Here is a 17,351-nt window from a genome sequence, read left to right as displayed (position 1 = left end):
GCTCAAGGGTCTGGGTTCTGACACACTAAATGTTTCGCAAATCCAGAACCAAAATTTGAAGTCCCCCACTCTCATCTCAAAACTGATGATAATACTTTAAAGTACAAAATTGCTTTGATGGTTTGTGGTCATAATTTTTGTGGTCACTCATACTTTTTGATCATTCAAAAGGAGATCAATAGTAGACGTGTACAGTACAAAACTCGGGAAGATTTTCTGATTATCTAGAAAAAGACTTCTGCATCAGTCCCAACAGGGTTTTTTTCCTCAAATCTACTCTCCTTTTCTGTGTCTTTCCCCCCTTTTCACCCCACCCCCCGCAACTTGCTTAAATTTAACTTTAAACCAGAATTTTTCATATTGCCCCAATGCCCGAAGTACAGCACTTTTCTACCTTCCTCTCACTTGGTCTTATATCAGTGGTTTGTTCTTTCTTGTATTTAGTCTCGTGTCTGTCCATCCCGTCTCCACATTCCGAACCCCTATTTTCTTCTTTCCTTACTGTGTTTTCAGCCAATTTTCTTTAGTTGAGAATGGGAACTTAAGGCCTGTTTACTCTCTAGATGTTTGCTTGTTGACTTTCTTTACCCAAGTGTTGATCAATAAAACTGGCTTAGAACAAAGATGTTGCAACCAGTTTGTGGTTTTGTCAGATTAAACTCTTCTTGCTTATAACAGTCATTTTGAAAGTTTCCACTGCTTCAGCCCTGCAAGGTGCTGATCACTCTCAGCTGGATCCCAGAAAGTATGGAGATCTCTGACCTGAAACTATTTAGGCATTTAGGTTATATTTGATGGAGCACAGGAACTATCCCATTGATTTAAATAGGACTACTTGCAAGTTTAAAGCTCAGCATGTGCTTCAGTACTTTGCCTGACTGGGGCCAGAGGGCTCAGGTTCCCAGAGCTTCAATACCAGCACTACCTACAAATGACACAAGATAGAACATCCTGATGAGAAGATGATCAAGTGATTTTTAATCCAATTGTGCAGCTTTGCAGCATCTCTACAATGAAGAAGGTGTTTTTGCTTGCTTTCCATGCATATCCAACACTAAAAAGAGAGTTTCATGATGTGCTGTAGAGCATAAAAAACCTGAGATGATATACATCACTGTAAGGTTTTATTGACATTCATTTAAGATGATCTACGTAAGTCACTCTTAGAATTTCAACCTTCACAAAGTCATACGAATAAAATGTTTATGCTACACCATCATCTATCTACTCTCTGTTGTACCTCCACATGCATACACACACATTATATATCTTCAATTACGGTAAAACTAATTAGACAATAAATCACAGTTCAGGCTATACCTCGTTTGTTCAGATATCCAAGTTAAATTTACATACTAATGGTTGTGTATTTGCCTTTAATAGATGCACTATTAGAAAGTAAACATAACAAATGAATAACCATTTTAGCATTGAGTTACCTAATCTTGATGAAAAATATCTGAAAATGTAGCAACCAGTGAATCTATTTACTTTTTATTGGGAAATAAAGCTAATCACAGTATAAGGAGATAAATATAAATTATATGGAGTAGCATACTAATGATGGATCAGACAGACCCACCCTGTGCAGTGAACGTAATAAGATCAAACTAGTTGAAATGGATGGCATAGACATCAGATGCTCTCCTTCTCAAGCATGGAATAAAGGATATACACTAAGATGATTTAATTTGCGAAAGTTTCCCCTTGGATCTGACAGTCCATTTTATTTTCAGCATCTTCTAAAATTTCAGGACAAGCTCTATGTCTCCCAGCAACAATTAGGCATGTGCACAGGAAAGATGCACAGGGATGATGACTGTCTCAGAGAACTGAAAAGTGCACAGTAAGGTAGAAAAGTTGGACTGTCTAATGGTGTGAATAAGAGGGCTCACATATACAGCAAATTGTGCAAACTGGGCTACTGGATAAATCCTTTGTCATTAGAATAGGACTTTAATTCCTACAGCACACTGAGCAAGGAGCAAGGAATGCCCAGCCTTTGCTATCATGCACAGGAGAAAGAGGAGCCCACTTTGACTTACTTTCCACTATAATGAATTGCTGCTTTCCACACAACTACATCTTTCTGATGTCTGATTTTTCTCATCTCTGCTAACCTCGACTGTTCACTTTTCAAAGCAGAGAGACTCTCCTAGATTAGGGCCACATACACCATTCTGGCTGCAGCTGCGCAGAAGGTGAGCAGTGTCAATTCAAGTTGTTTGTAAATTTTCCTCACTCCACTGCCAAAAATTACTAGCCCCTCAGGTCTCCCAGCAGAGCTGCTCCAGAAGCTTTAGTTATTCTGACACCATTAGAATGATCCTGGTTAGAAAGTCTATTATTTTGAGTATGAAGGAACTGAGTTTGGAGAGACAAAATGTGCCAGCAGATATAAGGAAGGAGCATCCCCTGAAGATAATGAAGGGTGGAGAGGGGGTAGAAAGCAGGTGGTGCTAAGCTCACTGCAGATATTGCACAAATGAGGAAAAGAAGACGACACTGACTCCCATAATCTTACAGGGGGAGTCTGTAGTTTTGCTAGGAATCTGATCAAGACTCCCTCCGTACCACTGCCTCCCTCACAACAGCCATAAACATGACTCTGCTTGACCTCAGGCCAGACCACGAGGCTCATCTGCAATAGAAATAAGTAACTTTAAAACAACAGCAGCCACAGACACCAGCATCAAATGGAAGTGACTTTGTGAGGAGAGAACACAATTTTCATGATGTGCTGCTTGCTTACTATGGCAGCAAAATGATGGAGGTTCCAGGAACCATCCTGCCACCAGAGACCGTCCATCTTAATCAACACCTCTGGGCACTCCACACTCCATCTGAACTATGGGTGCCTCCCTTCTCTAAATAGCATTTCATTTCTGTACTTTTTCTTGGGAGTTGTCAGCCCACGGACACATCTATTTTTTGTAAGAATGCTGGCTCAGGATGAACCGGAAAGTGATTACATGGAACAATGCTCAGAGCCCTGACAAACACGGATGTAGCACAGTGTACTTAGATTGGAACCAAGCCATTTTTTTTATTACATTATGCCTTGCAGGTTCTTAGTCCTTCCTGTCCTGTCCATCCTCACCCTTTCATTTCACAGCCTGAGCAGAAGCCCTACACAAGTGATTGAAGGCAAGTTACCAGCCTCTGATCCCCCACACTGCTGTGACTTGTGTCAAATTACAGCTAGAGCAATTTGCTAATCCAAATCCATGCAATAATCTGATCTGTGGGGAGAAGCCCTCTAACACCACTGTGCTGAGTGGCCACATTGGTACAAGCACCGTCAGCTTTTCCCAGCAGCTTTTTGACCTACTGAAGTCTGCATACATATACTGAGCAACTGATGACACAGGGAAAAGTCTGACACATTCAGGCTGTTAAAGGACACAAAATATGTACTTTTAAGTCCCAAGAAAATACTCCAATTAAATTCAGTTTTTGAGCGAGTATATTTAGCCCAGCTAAAGGTTACTGCTATGCAGTGTGGACTTCATGTATTTGAAGAATGTTTTAGTGAACAGAAAAAAAAGTATTTATGTTGGTGGATCATATTCATATTATAAGAAAGGGTGGAGACAGTACCCAAAGGTTGAGGGGTCTATCTTCATTAAGCACATAAAGGATGGACATTTATCCAGACCTTCTGAGGCTACAGGATTAAATTTGTGTCATGAAAGGCTCTCAAAGCACCTGGTCTGTCTTCGTTCAGCTTAGTGAGGCTGAAAAGTACTGCATGGCTTTGCATGCAGAAAATCTGACACTTTTCAAATATCCATTGAGATTTCTTACAACATCAACGCTGGCAGACAGGCTAAAGGTTTTCTTTCAAATATGATATGAATAAACCATGTGATTAATTAATTATGACTCTTTAGAAAGTAGACGGGTACAGAAGATCTGCCAACTTGGTTTTACAGGATACCTGAAAAATAACATAGAGCAGAAGAAAAAACTTGAGATCTTACAGTAGCACCACAGAGTATTTAATTGTATTTTCATTCGAAGGGTCATTAACCCTTTAAAAACAATGCCAGTATGTACCAGAAGTATGTACAGTATTGAGCTTGAAAAAGCTCAGAGTAAGATACCAGACGAAAGCCAGACACAGACTTCCTTTCAAACAAAAACCCAAGCTTGCCTCTAGTTTCTTATATTCAGATATAGCATTGAAAAATGCATGCTAAGAATTGCAGAGAATTACTCTACCAAAACTGAAAATGAAACATCCAAGTCAAGTGTGTGCATGTATGTATTAAAAGGGAAGGGGGGGGAAATAATAAAAATAAAAGAAAAAATAATTTTTTTAAAAAATAAAAAGTCCATAAGAAGTTGTCGATACCAGAGCAAAAATCTGTTTCTAAAACACTGGTCATATCCTTTTCTTTAGAAGAGAGAAGGAAAATATTGAAAATAATTCATTTTTCCATCTCTGTTGCTCCACTCACATACCCCTCATTCTCCCAGTCTGTACACTTTTCACTGTCCTATTTCTTGGGATACAACAGCTGGCAACACACTAATGTGATAAAGCAGTAGGTAATGGCCTGGCAATATTACTCTAGTCTTTCCCTTTGGTTCAAGTTCTAGCACACTGGCAGCTGACAATTTCTCTTCCTTGAAGTCCCCCACCTATTGCATCATACTTCCTGGTTCATGTTATTACTTTAAAATGTGTTTCAGCCAACAAGCCTCAACTTCATGAGTCCCTACAACATCAGTTCTGGGTTGTGGAACTTTTCTCCTTTTTCCAAGCTGAGCCAATAGCAGCTGAAACCAACACTGTTCAGCAACAAGAAATGCTCAAAGACCCACAAAGACCTTGTCACCACTCTTCTATCAATGACATAGATACCCAGAAAAACTATACAAACCCACCTGCTCCTGGTGACTCCTGCTCAGCTAACGCTACCAAACAGCATCAATTAAAAAAAAAATTGCCTTTTAGCTTCCTAGAAAACATGTCCTTTCCTCTGAGCCTATCCACAGTAAGCTGTGCCTCTGGCATCTTCAGATTGACTCACTACACCTGACTTATCTGAAGCTGAACACGAAGATTATATGCAACTTAGAGAAATCAGACATGCAAGCCCCTCTAAGAGATCAGACTGCAATCTATAAATCAAGCCACAACCTCAGGAGCAAAGCCAGTGAGAAAGACAGGACCTGAAAAGGAGATTTGAACATTCCTTATCGAAAAGAACAAACATTCTTTAAGAGGTTAAGGAAACCTACAAGCAGATCTATGTTTAGGAACAGTGGCAAAAAACTGTCTTCTTTCTGTAAGTGATAATAAACTACAAGCTGAATACCCTAATGCCAGCTATCACCAAAGAAAATAAAAAAACCCCAACCAAAACCAACCAATCAAAAAAAATTCCCAAACTCTTACCCAAACCAAAAAACTGCAACCAAAAAACCGAAACCCACCCACCAAACCTATCTCAAACACTATTTTGACTATACCAGAGAAGATGTGTGGGAATTGCCATGAATTAAAAAAAAGGATGCTGCTACTGATTCAATGTAGACTAGTCAAACATCACCTAAGTGCTACACTGTTGATTTCCCCTTTTATATTTTCAGTTCTTAAAAGAACATAATCAAGCTGTTTACAAAGAAAGCAAGTAAAATGCTAAAAGGCAGCAGCAAAAAGTATTTTGCTGCTTTAGCACTTCAGACTTCACCAAGCATCTACAAAGCTACATCAGCTCAACTCTCCCAAAGACCAGCTGATGACACCTGACTTGAACCTTCCCATGCTGATGCTGAAGAGTATTATGAAAGTAGCAATTTCACTCAATACAGTTATGCCTGATTGCTTTGTAAGTACAGAAAAGTAAGATGAAGTTGTTAACTACAAAATCACCTCAGTAGAGGAGTTACAAAACAAATACAAGCTCAGCCTGCACTCTCCCCACCAGTCACCTGGGGAAAAGAGCTGACATCTTGAAAGTGGCGAGACACGTTCACAAAGCATTTTGCCAAAGTTTAACATTGCAAACTCATAATGTCTTCAATGAATGTAGAGTGAAAACAATGGGAAAAAACTGGGAATGTGTTATGATCTTTGAATGCTCTTCATCAGACACATATTTATAATGAAACAGAATTCTTGAGACACAATTCAAGAACATAACCAAATCAGACATAGGTCTTAATCAATCCCTATTCTGGATATATTTAGAAGTTAAATATGTGCTTAAGCATTACTCATACCAGGGATGTTCACTGGGTATCAGCAGGAACTTACAATATTATCTGGTTGAAATAATGTTATCATCAAAAGCTGGATTTTATTGCAGTGTATCAGAGAATCGTGATAGCTGTAAAGCTGTTGCTTTAAAACCTAATCAGTTAATGGCACAGAATTTCAATTACGTGATATTCTCTAGGGATAAACATACTTCTAACTGACAGTAAATTATTATCATATATTTGTTATTTTACCTGGAACTTTATTTTTTGCCAAATGTGAGGCCCAATAAATTGTTTCAAGAAGCGTTCATCTTCACTCCAGAACAGTCGGATGTCAGGGATATCATACAGGATCATGGCCAGCCTCTCCAAACCCAAGCCAAATGCCCAGCCAATTTTATCCTGAGCACCAGCTGCAATACACAAACAAACAAGATAAAAATTCAAGGGCTTAAGTTCACAACATGGAAAATTACTGATAAAATGTTTGCCTAAGAGGAAAAAAAAAAAAAGGGGGAAGTGACAAGACAGAAAATCCTACAGCTGTCAAATGAAAGATCTAAAGGCTACAGGACAGATTCTACTTCCATCAAAAACTGCAGCAAGATTGAGCACATCACTATGTCCAGGAACCAAAAGTTGTAATAAGCAAAGCCACAGCCATGGCGGTTTGTATCCAAAGTCTCAGCCAGGCTTGAGAAATGCTACATAATGCTATACACCACTTCCGTTTACTATCATTGGAGCTGAGCATTTCCACACTTGACTGAGTTGTGTTTAAAAAGAGACACATGAATTCCCTGTTCAGAATATTTTCCTTGGTCTCACAGACCAAGTCAAGCCTATGCAGCACTAACATCATTACCAGCATTTCAAAGGATCATAATTGCCTCTTTTGAGGCTTCTGGGAGAAACAGAGCAACGGGATGTGAGGCACTGTCGCATTAGCATTACACCTCCAACCAGGGAACTTCTGAGCTGCTGCTCCTGGGAAAAGCCACTGCTCTCACATACACAATTCTCTTTTATGCAGCACCAAATATGAAAAGATGAGCATATTTAATAAAGAAGAACTGCACAGATATTAATGATGCAACATTTCTTTCAGGAAAGTAAATATTCATACCTTCCTTCATTTACAGTGCAGGAGCACTGAGTCATTAAACAGGGATTTTTTCAACACCAGGAACTAACTCTATGTTTAGCCATCATCCTACTGATTTTGAAATAAGCTGGGAGCCCAGAAGCCCTGGCAAAGGCTCAGAGCTTTTAAAAACTTAAACAAATGCCTAAATAAATACACTTATGCTGAAAGGATGTGTGCATGTGTGACAGAACTGACTCATCACCATCAGCACTGGCAGTGTGCTCCCGAGTCATCTTGCAGCTGTGCATCTAGACCAGGGCTACACCAGTCCCTCCCTGGCCAGTATTAATTTAAGTTAATTTTTCTGAAACCTTGAGCTTGGCAGCTTCCCCACCATCATGGAGGATGCTGGAAGCAGAAGTCTCCTTTCTGACCCTTGTCTCTGCTATCAGAAAGGAGACAGCTCCTGTTATTTGGGCACGGCTGACATCCTTATGTATGCTGTCATGTTCAATGTTGAGACTAAAACAAGCCCAAGTCCTGTTTAAACAGAGGCAGGCATAACGAGCTTGGGAAAAGAGACACACTCATCACTTCAATTCTATTAATTCACTTGAACCTGCCTATTTTTCTGGAAAAACAGGTCCTCAGCAGAACCTCTCTGAGTCTCACCTGCAGCCTCAGCAGTATTGCAATGCCACAGGAATTTAGTTAACTTTTTAAGAGTACTTCACAGAGGAGTCTAGGTATTTTGCCTTGTCCCTTCTTGTGTGCTCATAAAGCAAGATTTTGCACTTTCTGACCTTTGAAAGCAGACAGTTTGTCAACTGAATTGTGGAAGTCCTAAGAAACAGAGGACCAGGTGTGAACCGAAAAGGTACCTCGTGGCAGAGCTGCTCCAAACAATATGCTTATATCAAGCAATAGACTTTGAGCTATTACATGAAGAACTGCAAAGCTTGCTACAGTTGATTGAGTTGTTTTTAGAGAAGAAATAGTGACGCCACAGAATGTATTGAAATTTGTGTTTGGGCAGGATTTTGAGTTTTGATTTTAAGCGTAAACCATAAACTGTTTCTTTTCCATGCTGAAAGTACTATTTCTCTCCATATACCCATATATTACAGTAATTACATTTTTATGGCTATGTAAAAAGGGAAGATAATTCATTGCAATCTTGTTGCGTCCCCAAATTTCCAGCTTGCCTTTCCTAGATCATCGGCTCCTGCCTCAGTGACAAAACTATTCATTTCAGAAGTGCCAGACTTTCACATAATATGGGTATTTCTGTAGGCTGATTAACACAATCCATCCCCTTCTCCAGAGGTAAAGTAGAGCACCTGTAGCAATATCCATGAGGGTTCTGAATGGTCACTGCTTAATTTCAACAGAAGCATTAAACCTGAAACCTAAAGATGCCAGACTAAGCATCAGTGTTAATTAATTCACTGATGCTCATTTAAGTATACATGATGGGGGTGATGCTCCTCCTTCCCCACATTACTGGTAATTACTGGTAATCATACTGTATTATTACTGGTAGATCAGACAGGGAAAAAAAAGAATGTGACAGAATATAAGCAGAACAATATTCTGATTAGCAGAGCTTTACACTTAAGACTTGTGCTTTTTTAATACTTTGATATAAGAATGGTTTTCACTGTAATGTTTTTTCCCCTCACAATATATACCTAATTGATTTGTTATGTACTTTAATTCTGCAATGCATGTTTTGATTTTATATTGGCAATTTCTTTTTTTTTTTTAAGAAGGACTGGCATACAACACAGGTCTTTGCACTTGTACCAGACAAAAAAATTCTATCTGCTAGCAGCTCTGAGCATTGTCATCTGAGCTATGAATAAACACCTAGTCACCAAACTTGTCTTTTGGATGATCCTTGTACAGTTATCAGCCCTCAGACCACAAAATTCTCAAGTGTCCACAGTGAAAGCTGTGTCAGTGAAGAATTCCCTCTACTCAGACAGAGGGAGGGAAAAAAAAGAAAAGGAAAATTCAGATTATTAAAATTCCTCCTCAAATCAGCATTAGCACATCTCCACTGCACTATGAATCTTCAGTTATTTTGCCTCTGACCTCTTCTCCAACTTGCTATTCATAAAGCTCCAAGTTAATGTAACATTGACTTAAAGCATCTGAAGAATGCTTAGAGGGCTCAACAAGACTAAAGCATGCTTGTAAACATATTCTTCACTGGAAACGACCAGGTGGTTTAGAAATTAAACATGTAGGTAATCATCCTGTTGAGTGAGAGAGCAACCCAAAGCTTTTCCCAGCACAAATACATGTTTAAATGCACTGAATTTTGGCAAGTATAATGCAAAGAAGTGAAGTGAATGTGAGTCAATATGATAGAAGGAATGAGCACAGAATAGCTTTAAATGTGGCAAAACCAGGCTGATGTTCTGATGAGACCTGGCCAAAGCAGCAGATTCCAGGAATCTGGTGGGGCAATCATAGAATGACTGCTTGAAATAACACAGTCAAACAGATAAAGCCCTCCTTACGTACGAGCTTTCCCCAGCTGGCCCTCAAAGGTTTGTACACTTCCAGGCTCCTACTGCCACACGTGAAAAATCTGACTACCCACCAGAAGAAAATGGCTGGAAGCTTTGCTTGTCAGGTAGCCAAAGATGGAACAAGAAAGAATGAATTGGTTTGAGAGGTTTCCCACAGTAGGGGCTGAGACAGACCAAATCTGACCTCAGAAGGGTTGCATCATCACAGCCATGTGTCACAGAGGAGCTCAAGAGTCCTCATCTTCCTTGGTAAGTCATATCTATTTGTCCTGGTCTTAAGCTTCGAGCCTAGGTGAATCAGTTTACATGTAGATGTAGACCAATTCAGCTGTTCTCCAAAAAGAAACGTTAAATGCAAGTTAAATTTGATCAGTCAGGATGGGAATATTCCTAATTATTCACTAAGGCATATATAATGACCTGCCAGAATCTATGGATTATATCACCCAGAATCCTCAGAAACACCCACAGACAGAAACACTTCTCAAGGAGTGTGAGGCAAGACATTCTGCCCTGTACGACAATTTTAAGACATATTTTGCAACGTAGTATTAGGAACAGGTTGACAAAGCCCTTTTGGTTTACATTCCAGTCACACTTATTTTAATATCTATACTGGCTTTTATTTAAGAGTCTTCGCTACTTCTGTAAAACTGCCAATAAAGAAATCTTTCTTTCAATAGAGCCTAAATTGGGTCTTCAAATTGTTATACTCAGCAGTTACTGCAAAGTGAAAGAAATTAAATTTTGATCTTGGATTGAGGCAAAGTCAGGAGCACACAACAGCCTGCATACAAGGTGTTCTTCATAAAATGCACAAAAATTATTATACCCAAAGTGTGAGTAGCTGAAATCTGGGATGAGTTCCAGAAGCAAAGACCTGAATTTGATCTCCTTCTTTCAGTCCAAACTATGACTGTTAATGGAGAAAATCCTCGAAACTAAAATGGTGGGAAGAGGGGTGAACAGATACTCAAGGACACACAGACTACACATCGTGTTTTACAAAACAAATCAGAGCTTTAAACTGCATAGAAAGTAAATTATAGATATAAGGAACATGTGACTTGACACAAAACATCAGAAATTCTGGCAACAAATACCTATGCCCACATTCGAGCTCTATGTGATTAATGGACAGCTTATGAACAAGGCTTTGAAAAACAGCTTCTGCAAAATAAATATTTACTTATTGCTAGAGACTAGGAATGTGCATTCTACATGAGTGCCACAGCAATGAGGCAAACCATGTTTACTCATTCTAAAAATAAGCCATTTTAAATTATTTTCTACTTCATAACTCCTGTATTGTTGGGGGTCAAAGGTTTTACATAAAAAAAAGTAATACTAAGGCATCAGTCTAATAGAGAGGAGCTTCTGAAAGTGCAAAGTCAGATGGCTGGGATGTTAAGCAACTGAGGCCAAAAAGCTTATCAGAGTTTCCTCTGATCTCTCCTCACTGAAAGCAAAATTCAAAACTGTCATATTGTTCTCTTGTAACTCTGTTAAATTGATGAATTCAGGCTCCTGTGCGCAATTCAGTTTAAATTACATCCTAAAATGAGGACTTGGCTTTCAGACTATGCATACTAAGAAAGCCACTCTTCAAGAACTCAAGTAAAGAAGTAAACATTCAATTATGCCCATTCTGTGGAAAGAGAACTTATCTTTCTAAATCTCCTATGTGGAATAATTTTCTAACAATAATCGTCACTTTGAGACTACAGCTATGTCTCCTGGGTCAGACTGATCTGTTCTGTTCTCTCCATTTGAAAACTAAGCAAAAGAATTTTAAAGGCTTTGAATAAGTTTTTAATAACTATGTTTATTTTTGTTCTATAACCAAAAGAGCTGCCTACATACTAAAGGAATAGCCTGTTTAAAAAATTTCTACCCAGGGAAGCCAACCACTGGATTCTACCTTCTTCCACTATATAATTAACATTCATTCTACCATTTTACCAGTATTTCACCAGGCCAAACAGCTGGGAGGAAAACATTTCTGATAGGGGAAATGGATGACCAGAGCAGAAGAGGACAGGAAAAATAGATCAGCAAGAAGAGGAAAGAGTGAACCAAAACAATAGCAAGGAAGAACTTCCCCTATTTTTTCCCACCTCAAAGTGATACTTTTAGTTTCCAATTCTTTTTATCTTTCTGCTTCTGAAGTTATGAATTTCTCAGTCCTCCTTCTTCGCTCCTTTCCATCTTTCTACCTTTGCCTGAGGCCAACTTGCCCATTCCCACAAGCCCTCCTAAATATTCAAACACAACAAAATCAGTGACAAAACCACCATTAAACAGAATCTTACTTAAACCCTTGGATATTTTTTCAGAGTTCATAACCATACACAGCAATACCATTTACCATTCAACCTTTCAAATTATGTAAGATAAAGTATCCACTTAACTCCCAAGAGCAATACAAAACATCAGTCATTAACTATAAACACTTCTATGGTATATGGTCTTCCTTTTCTCTGTACTTCAGTCTACATAGCTGTTACAATGGCTTGTTTAGTTTTCAAGGTCTTTTCCTTTATCCCTGTCTCAAGACTGGACAATCTCCACAGATGACAGTGCAATTTGCTGTCCTAATTTATGTCAGAGCAAAAAATTAATTGACTCCTTGGTCTATTAATTTAACCCTGGCTATGCCTGCAGGCTCCAGTGTTGCTCTTTTTGTTCTGTGTATGTAAAAGCAAACTCCAATTCCTCTCTTAATGTTTTGTTCATTCAGGCAAAGTTGGATTTTGAGGTTTTGAGTCTTTTAAAATCTTTTAATACTGTTAAATCTCCCTAGAAACTGGAACCATGTAGATTTGAAAAAAATAACAGCTATAAAGAAATACATGAGGGGCTGCTACTTGGCAGAAAGACCACATCCACTGTATAATTCGGGAATTCAATTATGAATCTCATTTTTTCAGGGGTATAAGTACAGCTGGACAAATTCACTTCATATATATTTATTGCCCCCAGATGCAACTTTCCTGGCAAAACTTCACCAAAGTTGACTGTTTAGTGTCTTACAAAACTATCTTTCCCTCCAGAACAACTGACAGAGCAAGGCTCAAGAATGCAAAGATCATCACAATGTGATACAGTCTTCAAGAGATTAAGACATCCTCGAACGATACAGAGGCAGCAGTTTATCTATCGTAGCACAGGATGCTCTTAGCATCTGTTTGATATTCCTCTTCAAGAATCAGAACAGCCAGAACACCTGTAAATATATCAAAAGGTTAAAAAACATGTTCAGTTGATAGCAGCATGCTCTCACAGTTAATCTGAAAGCCTGACACCGCACAATAAATTCAACTTCTACAGGCAGGGACTGACATTTTGTGTTTCTACAGCACCTACCATAAAGAAGCCTTGGGCTTATGACTGGAGTTCCTTGGCTCTACAATATATAAAAATAATAGACAGATAAAATTTATTATTTAACTCTTCTGCCACAAGCTCATTCTAGGGAAGAAAGTCATGAAAAGCCTTATGATCACGTAGGTATCACTTGCCTTATAACTGGGGTTGGGATAATAGTCCTTCCTTTCCTAGTATGGTTTAGGTAAGACACATAATAAATGTAAAGCATTGAATTTCAAAATCTCTCTGTCAATAGCTCTTCAGCATTCTGATGGTAAAGCTATAAGAAGATTTCAAAGTGAAGTGCAGCATATACACGCTATGAACTCCAACAGAATCCCACTACAGTGTTTTGTAACAGTTCTGACAAGGTCCCAGGTACATACAATTTATTTATTTTTTAAAAATCACAACCTAAATGTATTCTCATATAGCATGGGCTGGAAAAATTTTTTCATAAGCATTACCCTCAATTTTCCTTTCTTCTTACTAGAGGAACTACTCCATCAGCCCTGTGCTACAATAACTCAAAGGACATTTCTTACTTTTGCTCAGGAAGGGCTCTTCAAAGCATGACTGTCTTTACAACCCATGCCTACGTATTGATCTCCCATCTGAAAAAATTAAACCATTGCACATTCCTGGACAAAATCTTTTCCACCACTAGGTCTTATGCTATTAAAGACATGGATAAGATTTAAATATATATTTATAGACACTACCAAACAGGATCTGCAGATAATGTCACAAAGCGACCCTCTCACATTTCTCTTATTGCTCCTAAATATAGTGTTTCCAGTTGGCATTTGTCTACCTGGACACCAGCAAATACCTTTACCTGCATCTATAGCACAGCTACAGATACTCAACTACAAAAATGTAGTCTGCTGGTGCATTTTGTACACAAGGCATGCATAAAACGGGAATTATATAGCTGTAGCACTAACAGACACCTCAAGACACTCAGTTCTGTGCCTCAGGAAAAGACATAGTGAGCCATGACCTGCTCTTTTGTCTGGGCCTAAAATCTCCTCCATTTCCACTCTCACGCTCACGTTCCGAGGAACACTAAGATGAGAAAAACCTGAACTTGCAAATCAGTTTCTTTAGCTTGTAGTGCACTGCTTGACTTCTGTGTGGCCACAACCCTTTGAACTGCATCACCAAGGAAAGAACTTGAGTTGTGCCTAATCCTACACCTCCTCAGTGGCACTGCTATATCTAGAGTTCTTCTGGGACAGGAACTGAGGGGTTTTACTCTAGGCAAAAGAGTTCTCACTCCTACTCCATTCATGTTTTGAAGTCAAACCTGCTCTTTTACAACTTGATGGCTATTAATGTATTCTTGAATTTGGGGAGGCTTCTGCAAGAAAATACTGAGAACCATAATTCTGGGAGATACTGTTGGCTACTTCACTGCTACACATTGTTAAGAATCTGGTCTAAAACAGATCCTTCAGTTCTACTGTAAACGTGGAGAAAATATCACAAATAATTATTCACTGTATAATAAGAAATGTACAGACAAACACTTACTTTTAGACATGTAAATCAGATTAGATGAATTTGACCCTATGCATCCATTTCAACTTCAAGTTTTATCATGAAACAAACATCACTGTATAATTACATGGAAGATAACAAAAATCTTTCATCTCAGAGCAATCACCTCATGCTAATCTCTTTAGAATTTCTTTCCCTGATTTCTTTTAATTAGTTTCCTCATTTCTAGCAATTTCTTTCATGATTTTGGAACTCATATGACACAAATACAATGGAAATTATCTTTTGAGTACTCTCGTCCTTATTTCCCTCCTGCTGCCTATAGCCACTTCTTAAAAAAATTTATATGTAATTTATTTCAAGTCATCTTATTCATCTCTAATACCACAGGACCATCATACCTAATACAGACAGGCCTCCATGCTCTTTTTACTTATGAGTAGGACATTTAAGTTAATAATTATTTTTCTGAAATACAACCATTCCTTAAGAAGTGACATAAACTGTATTACAATTTGGCATGAAGTGCTTGATTGAGTTTCACACAATGCAGTACTACCAGCTTCTACAATGTTGAGTTGGAAGAAATGTAATATTGTGAAGTCCCATCTAAACCACATAAGAAAAGCTTAGGAAAACACATAAGGAAAGGTTTTGCTTGAAGTCCTTGAAATAATTTGCTGAAGCACCTTAGCTGTACATTTTGCAGAAGCTTCTTGCTCACTCTTGCCATGCAGCTGACAAGGCATGTAAAAGATGATGGAAATAGATAATATAAATATAATGGCCAGTCTTTGCGAGCGAAGATTTGGGAAAGGTCATTAACCCTTCGAGCCTGCGCAGTGGATTTTTTAGGTGAGACACAGCGTGCGTTGAACTGAGCCCACCCTTTAATCCTGAGGTTCATCTGCCAAGGCCGAGCAAGCTTGGACAGTGGCAGTGAAGGTCTCAGAACGTAGGTTTGTTTAGAGTGACCTTCTCTTAGATGGATTGCCACACAGGGCTGACGAGCTCCATCTGCCCGGGGGGCCCGGAATCGAACCCGGGTCGCAGCGGTGAGAGTCCTGCACCCTAACCACTAGACAATAGATACACAAGCAATAAAATACACAAATGAAGCAGATTATGCTCTGCAGTTCTTTCTAGCAAAACAGCATGACTACAACAACCCTACAGCACAAGTCTTGCAGCAAGAAGTTGATTCTGCCGGTATGAAGAACATCTTCAGCACACCTACAGCAGCCGACCTCTCCCCTACACAGACCGTGCGTTCTATTACACTAGGTGTTACATTCAGTTACTGATACACTGAGGATGTCCAGCTGGTGATCTACACATATATACACATTAGTATCCCACAGACAATCTCTCCACGTATTGCTGGAGCTACAGCCTTAGAGTAGAAATAGACCACTAACAGCCAGAAATGAAGGGAACGTTCACTGCAAAAGGATGGGCTGCAGGATAGCCCTGTAACTACTCTCTACCTAGGTATGTATACTGTATATAGCAGTTCACACCACTACACAGAGACCAACAGCTTTATTTACCTTTGAAGGAGGACAGATTTTCCTTAGAAAAGATTCCAAGAAGGCAAAGACTGCCACATAAAGCACACAATCATCCACAGTTGCTTGAAAAAATCCCCATATTTCTCCCACTATGTTCATATAAATTCTCAATTGCATCTAATATTTTGTATATGCAATAGAGGTATATACAGACAGAATTACTCTAAAAAACTTGTAATTGTATTACACAGATGACTCATAAGAATGTGATGATATACAACAGAATACTTCCATTTTTCAGTTTTCAATTTAAAACAACCAGAAAATGGGCCACAAAAGTGAGCCTTAACACAGAAGTTGGCGTTTCAATGACACATTCAGACATTCTGAAATGCTAGAATTAAGATTGCCTGAGGAACACTAAGATGCTTTCGTCTTAGCAATATATTATGATGCTGTCTTCAATGAGACAAACAAGTATTAATCTTTCCACGAAACTTTGCTCTGTTCAGCACACAGAAGAGACAATGGTTAATGATCCCTGCTTGCATTCGTTGCATTGCTGAACATGTACCCCAAGTGCCTTTTGCACTGAGCAATATTCAAGCAGAGCTCTGAAGACACATTCTTTCTTTTACGAGCTTCCCAGTGAAGTATTCAGTTCCATAATATTTTAATGCTTGCAAAATATTAAAGACTTTTTTTCTTCTTGTTCTTCTGCATGTCTTTGTGATTTGGGGAAGTATTACTGCCTCCTGTATTGCAACTGGAACTTGGGCACAGAGACTTAAGATCAAAAGCATCTATTAATTTTGCTCCAAATCTGAAATACTTGGGGCCTGTTGTTGCTGAGCACCAAGCATGACATGGGGTTTAGTATGTTCAAAGAACAACTCCCTACTTCTACAGCCACAGCTGTGAGCACTCAACACTTCTGCAAATCAGATCCCATGTTCTCAAGTCAGGCACTGGGACAACAAAGAGCTCACAGTGAGTGGCCACATGCAAAAAGTTTGAGTTCAGAGATGCTGCTACACTCAACTTTTTTGGTCAGGAAGGAAGAGAAGGCAGAGCAGTATTCAAGTGCACAGACTGTTCTTGCCTGCTGTCATTAAAGGCAGCCATTTC

The 17,351-nt window shown here is 39.0% G+C and overlaps 1 protein-coding gene across 1 annotated transcript in view; it reads right to left on the bottom strand.

Moving 5' to 3' along the window:
- The window catches only part of FARS2 (phenylalanyl-tRNA synthetase 2, mitochondrial), a 200,896-nt gene that overhangs the window by 90,403 nt on the left and 93,142 nt on the right, over positions 1 to 17,351 (bottom strand). Inside the window, exon 7 of the mRNA XM_017838794.1 lies at positions 6,466 to 6,626. Within this exon, the coding sequence (XP_017694283.1) occupies positions 6,466 to 6,626 (161 nt within the window). The remainder of the gene's footprint in view (positions 1 to 6,465; positions 6,627 to 17,351) is intronic.

Source organism: Lepidothrix coronata, unplaced genomic scaffold (genome assembly GCF_001604755.1).
Source record: "Lepidothrix coronata isolate B3197 unplaced genomic scaffold, Lepidothrix_coronata-1.0 Scaffold360, whole genome shotgun sequence".
NCBI lineage: Eukaryota > Metazoa > Chordata > Aves > Passeriformes > Pipridae > Lepidothrix > Lepidothrix coronata.
The sequence above is the reverse complement of the archived record's forward strand: the minus strand, read 5'-3'. Positions and strand labels throughout refer to the sequence as shown.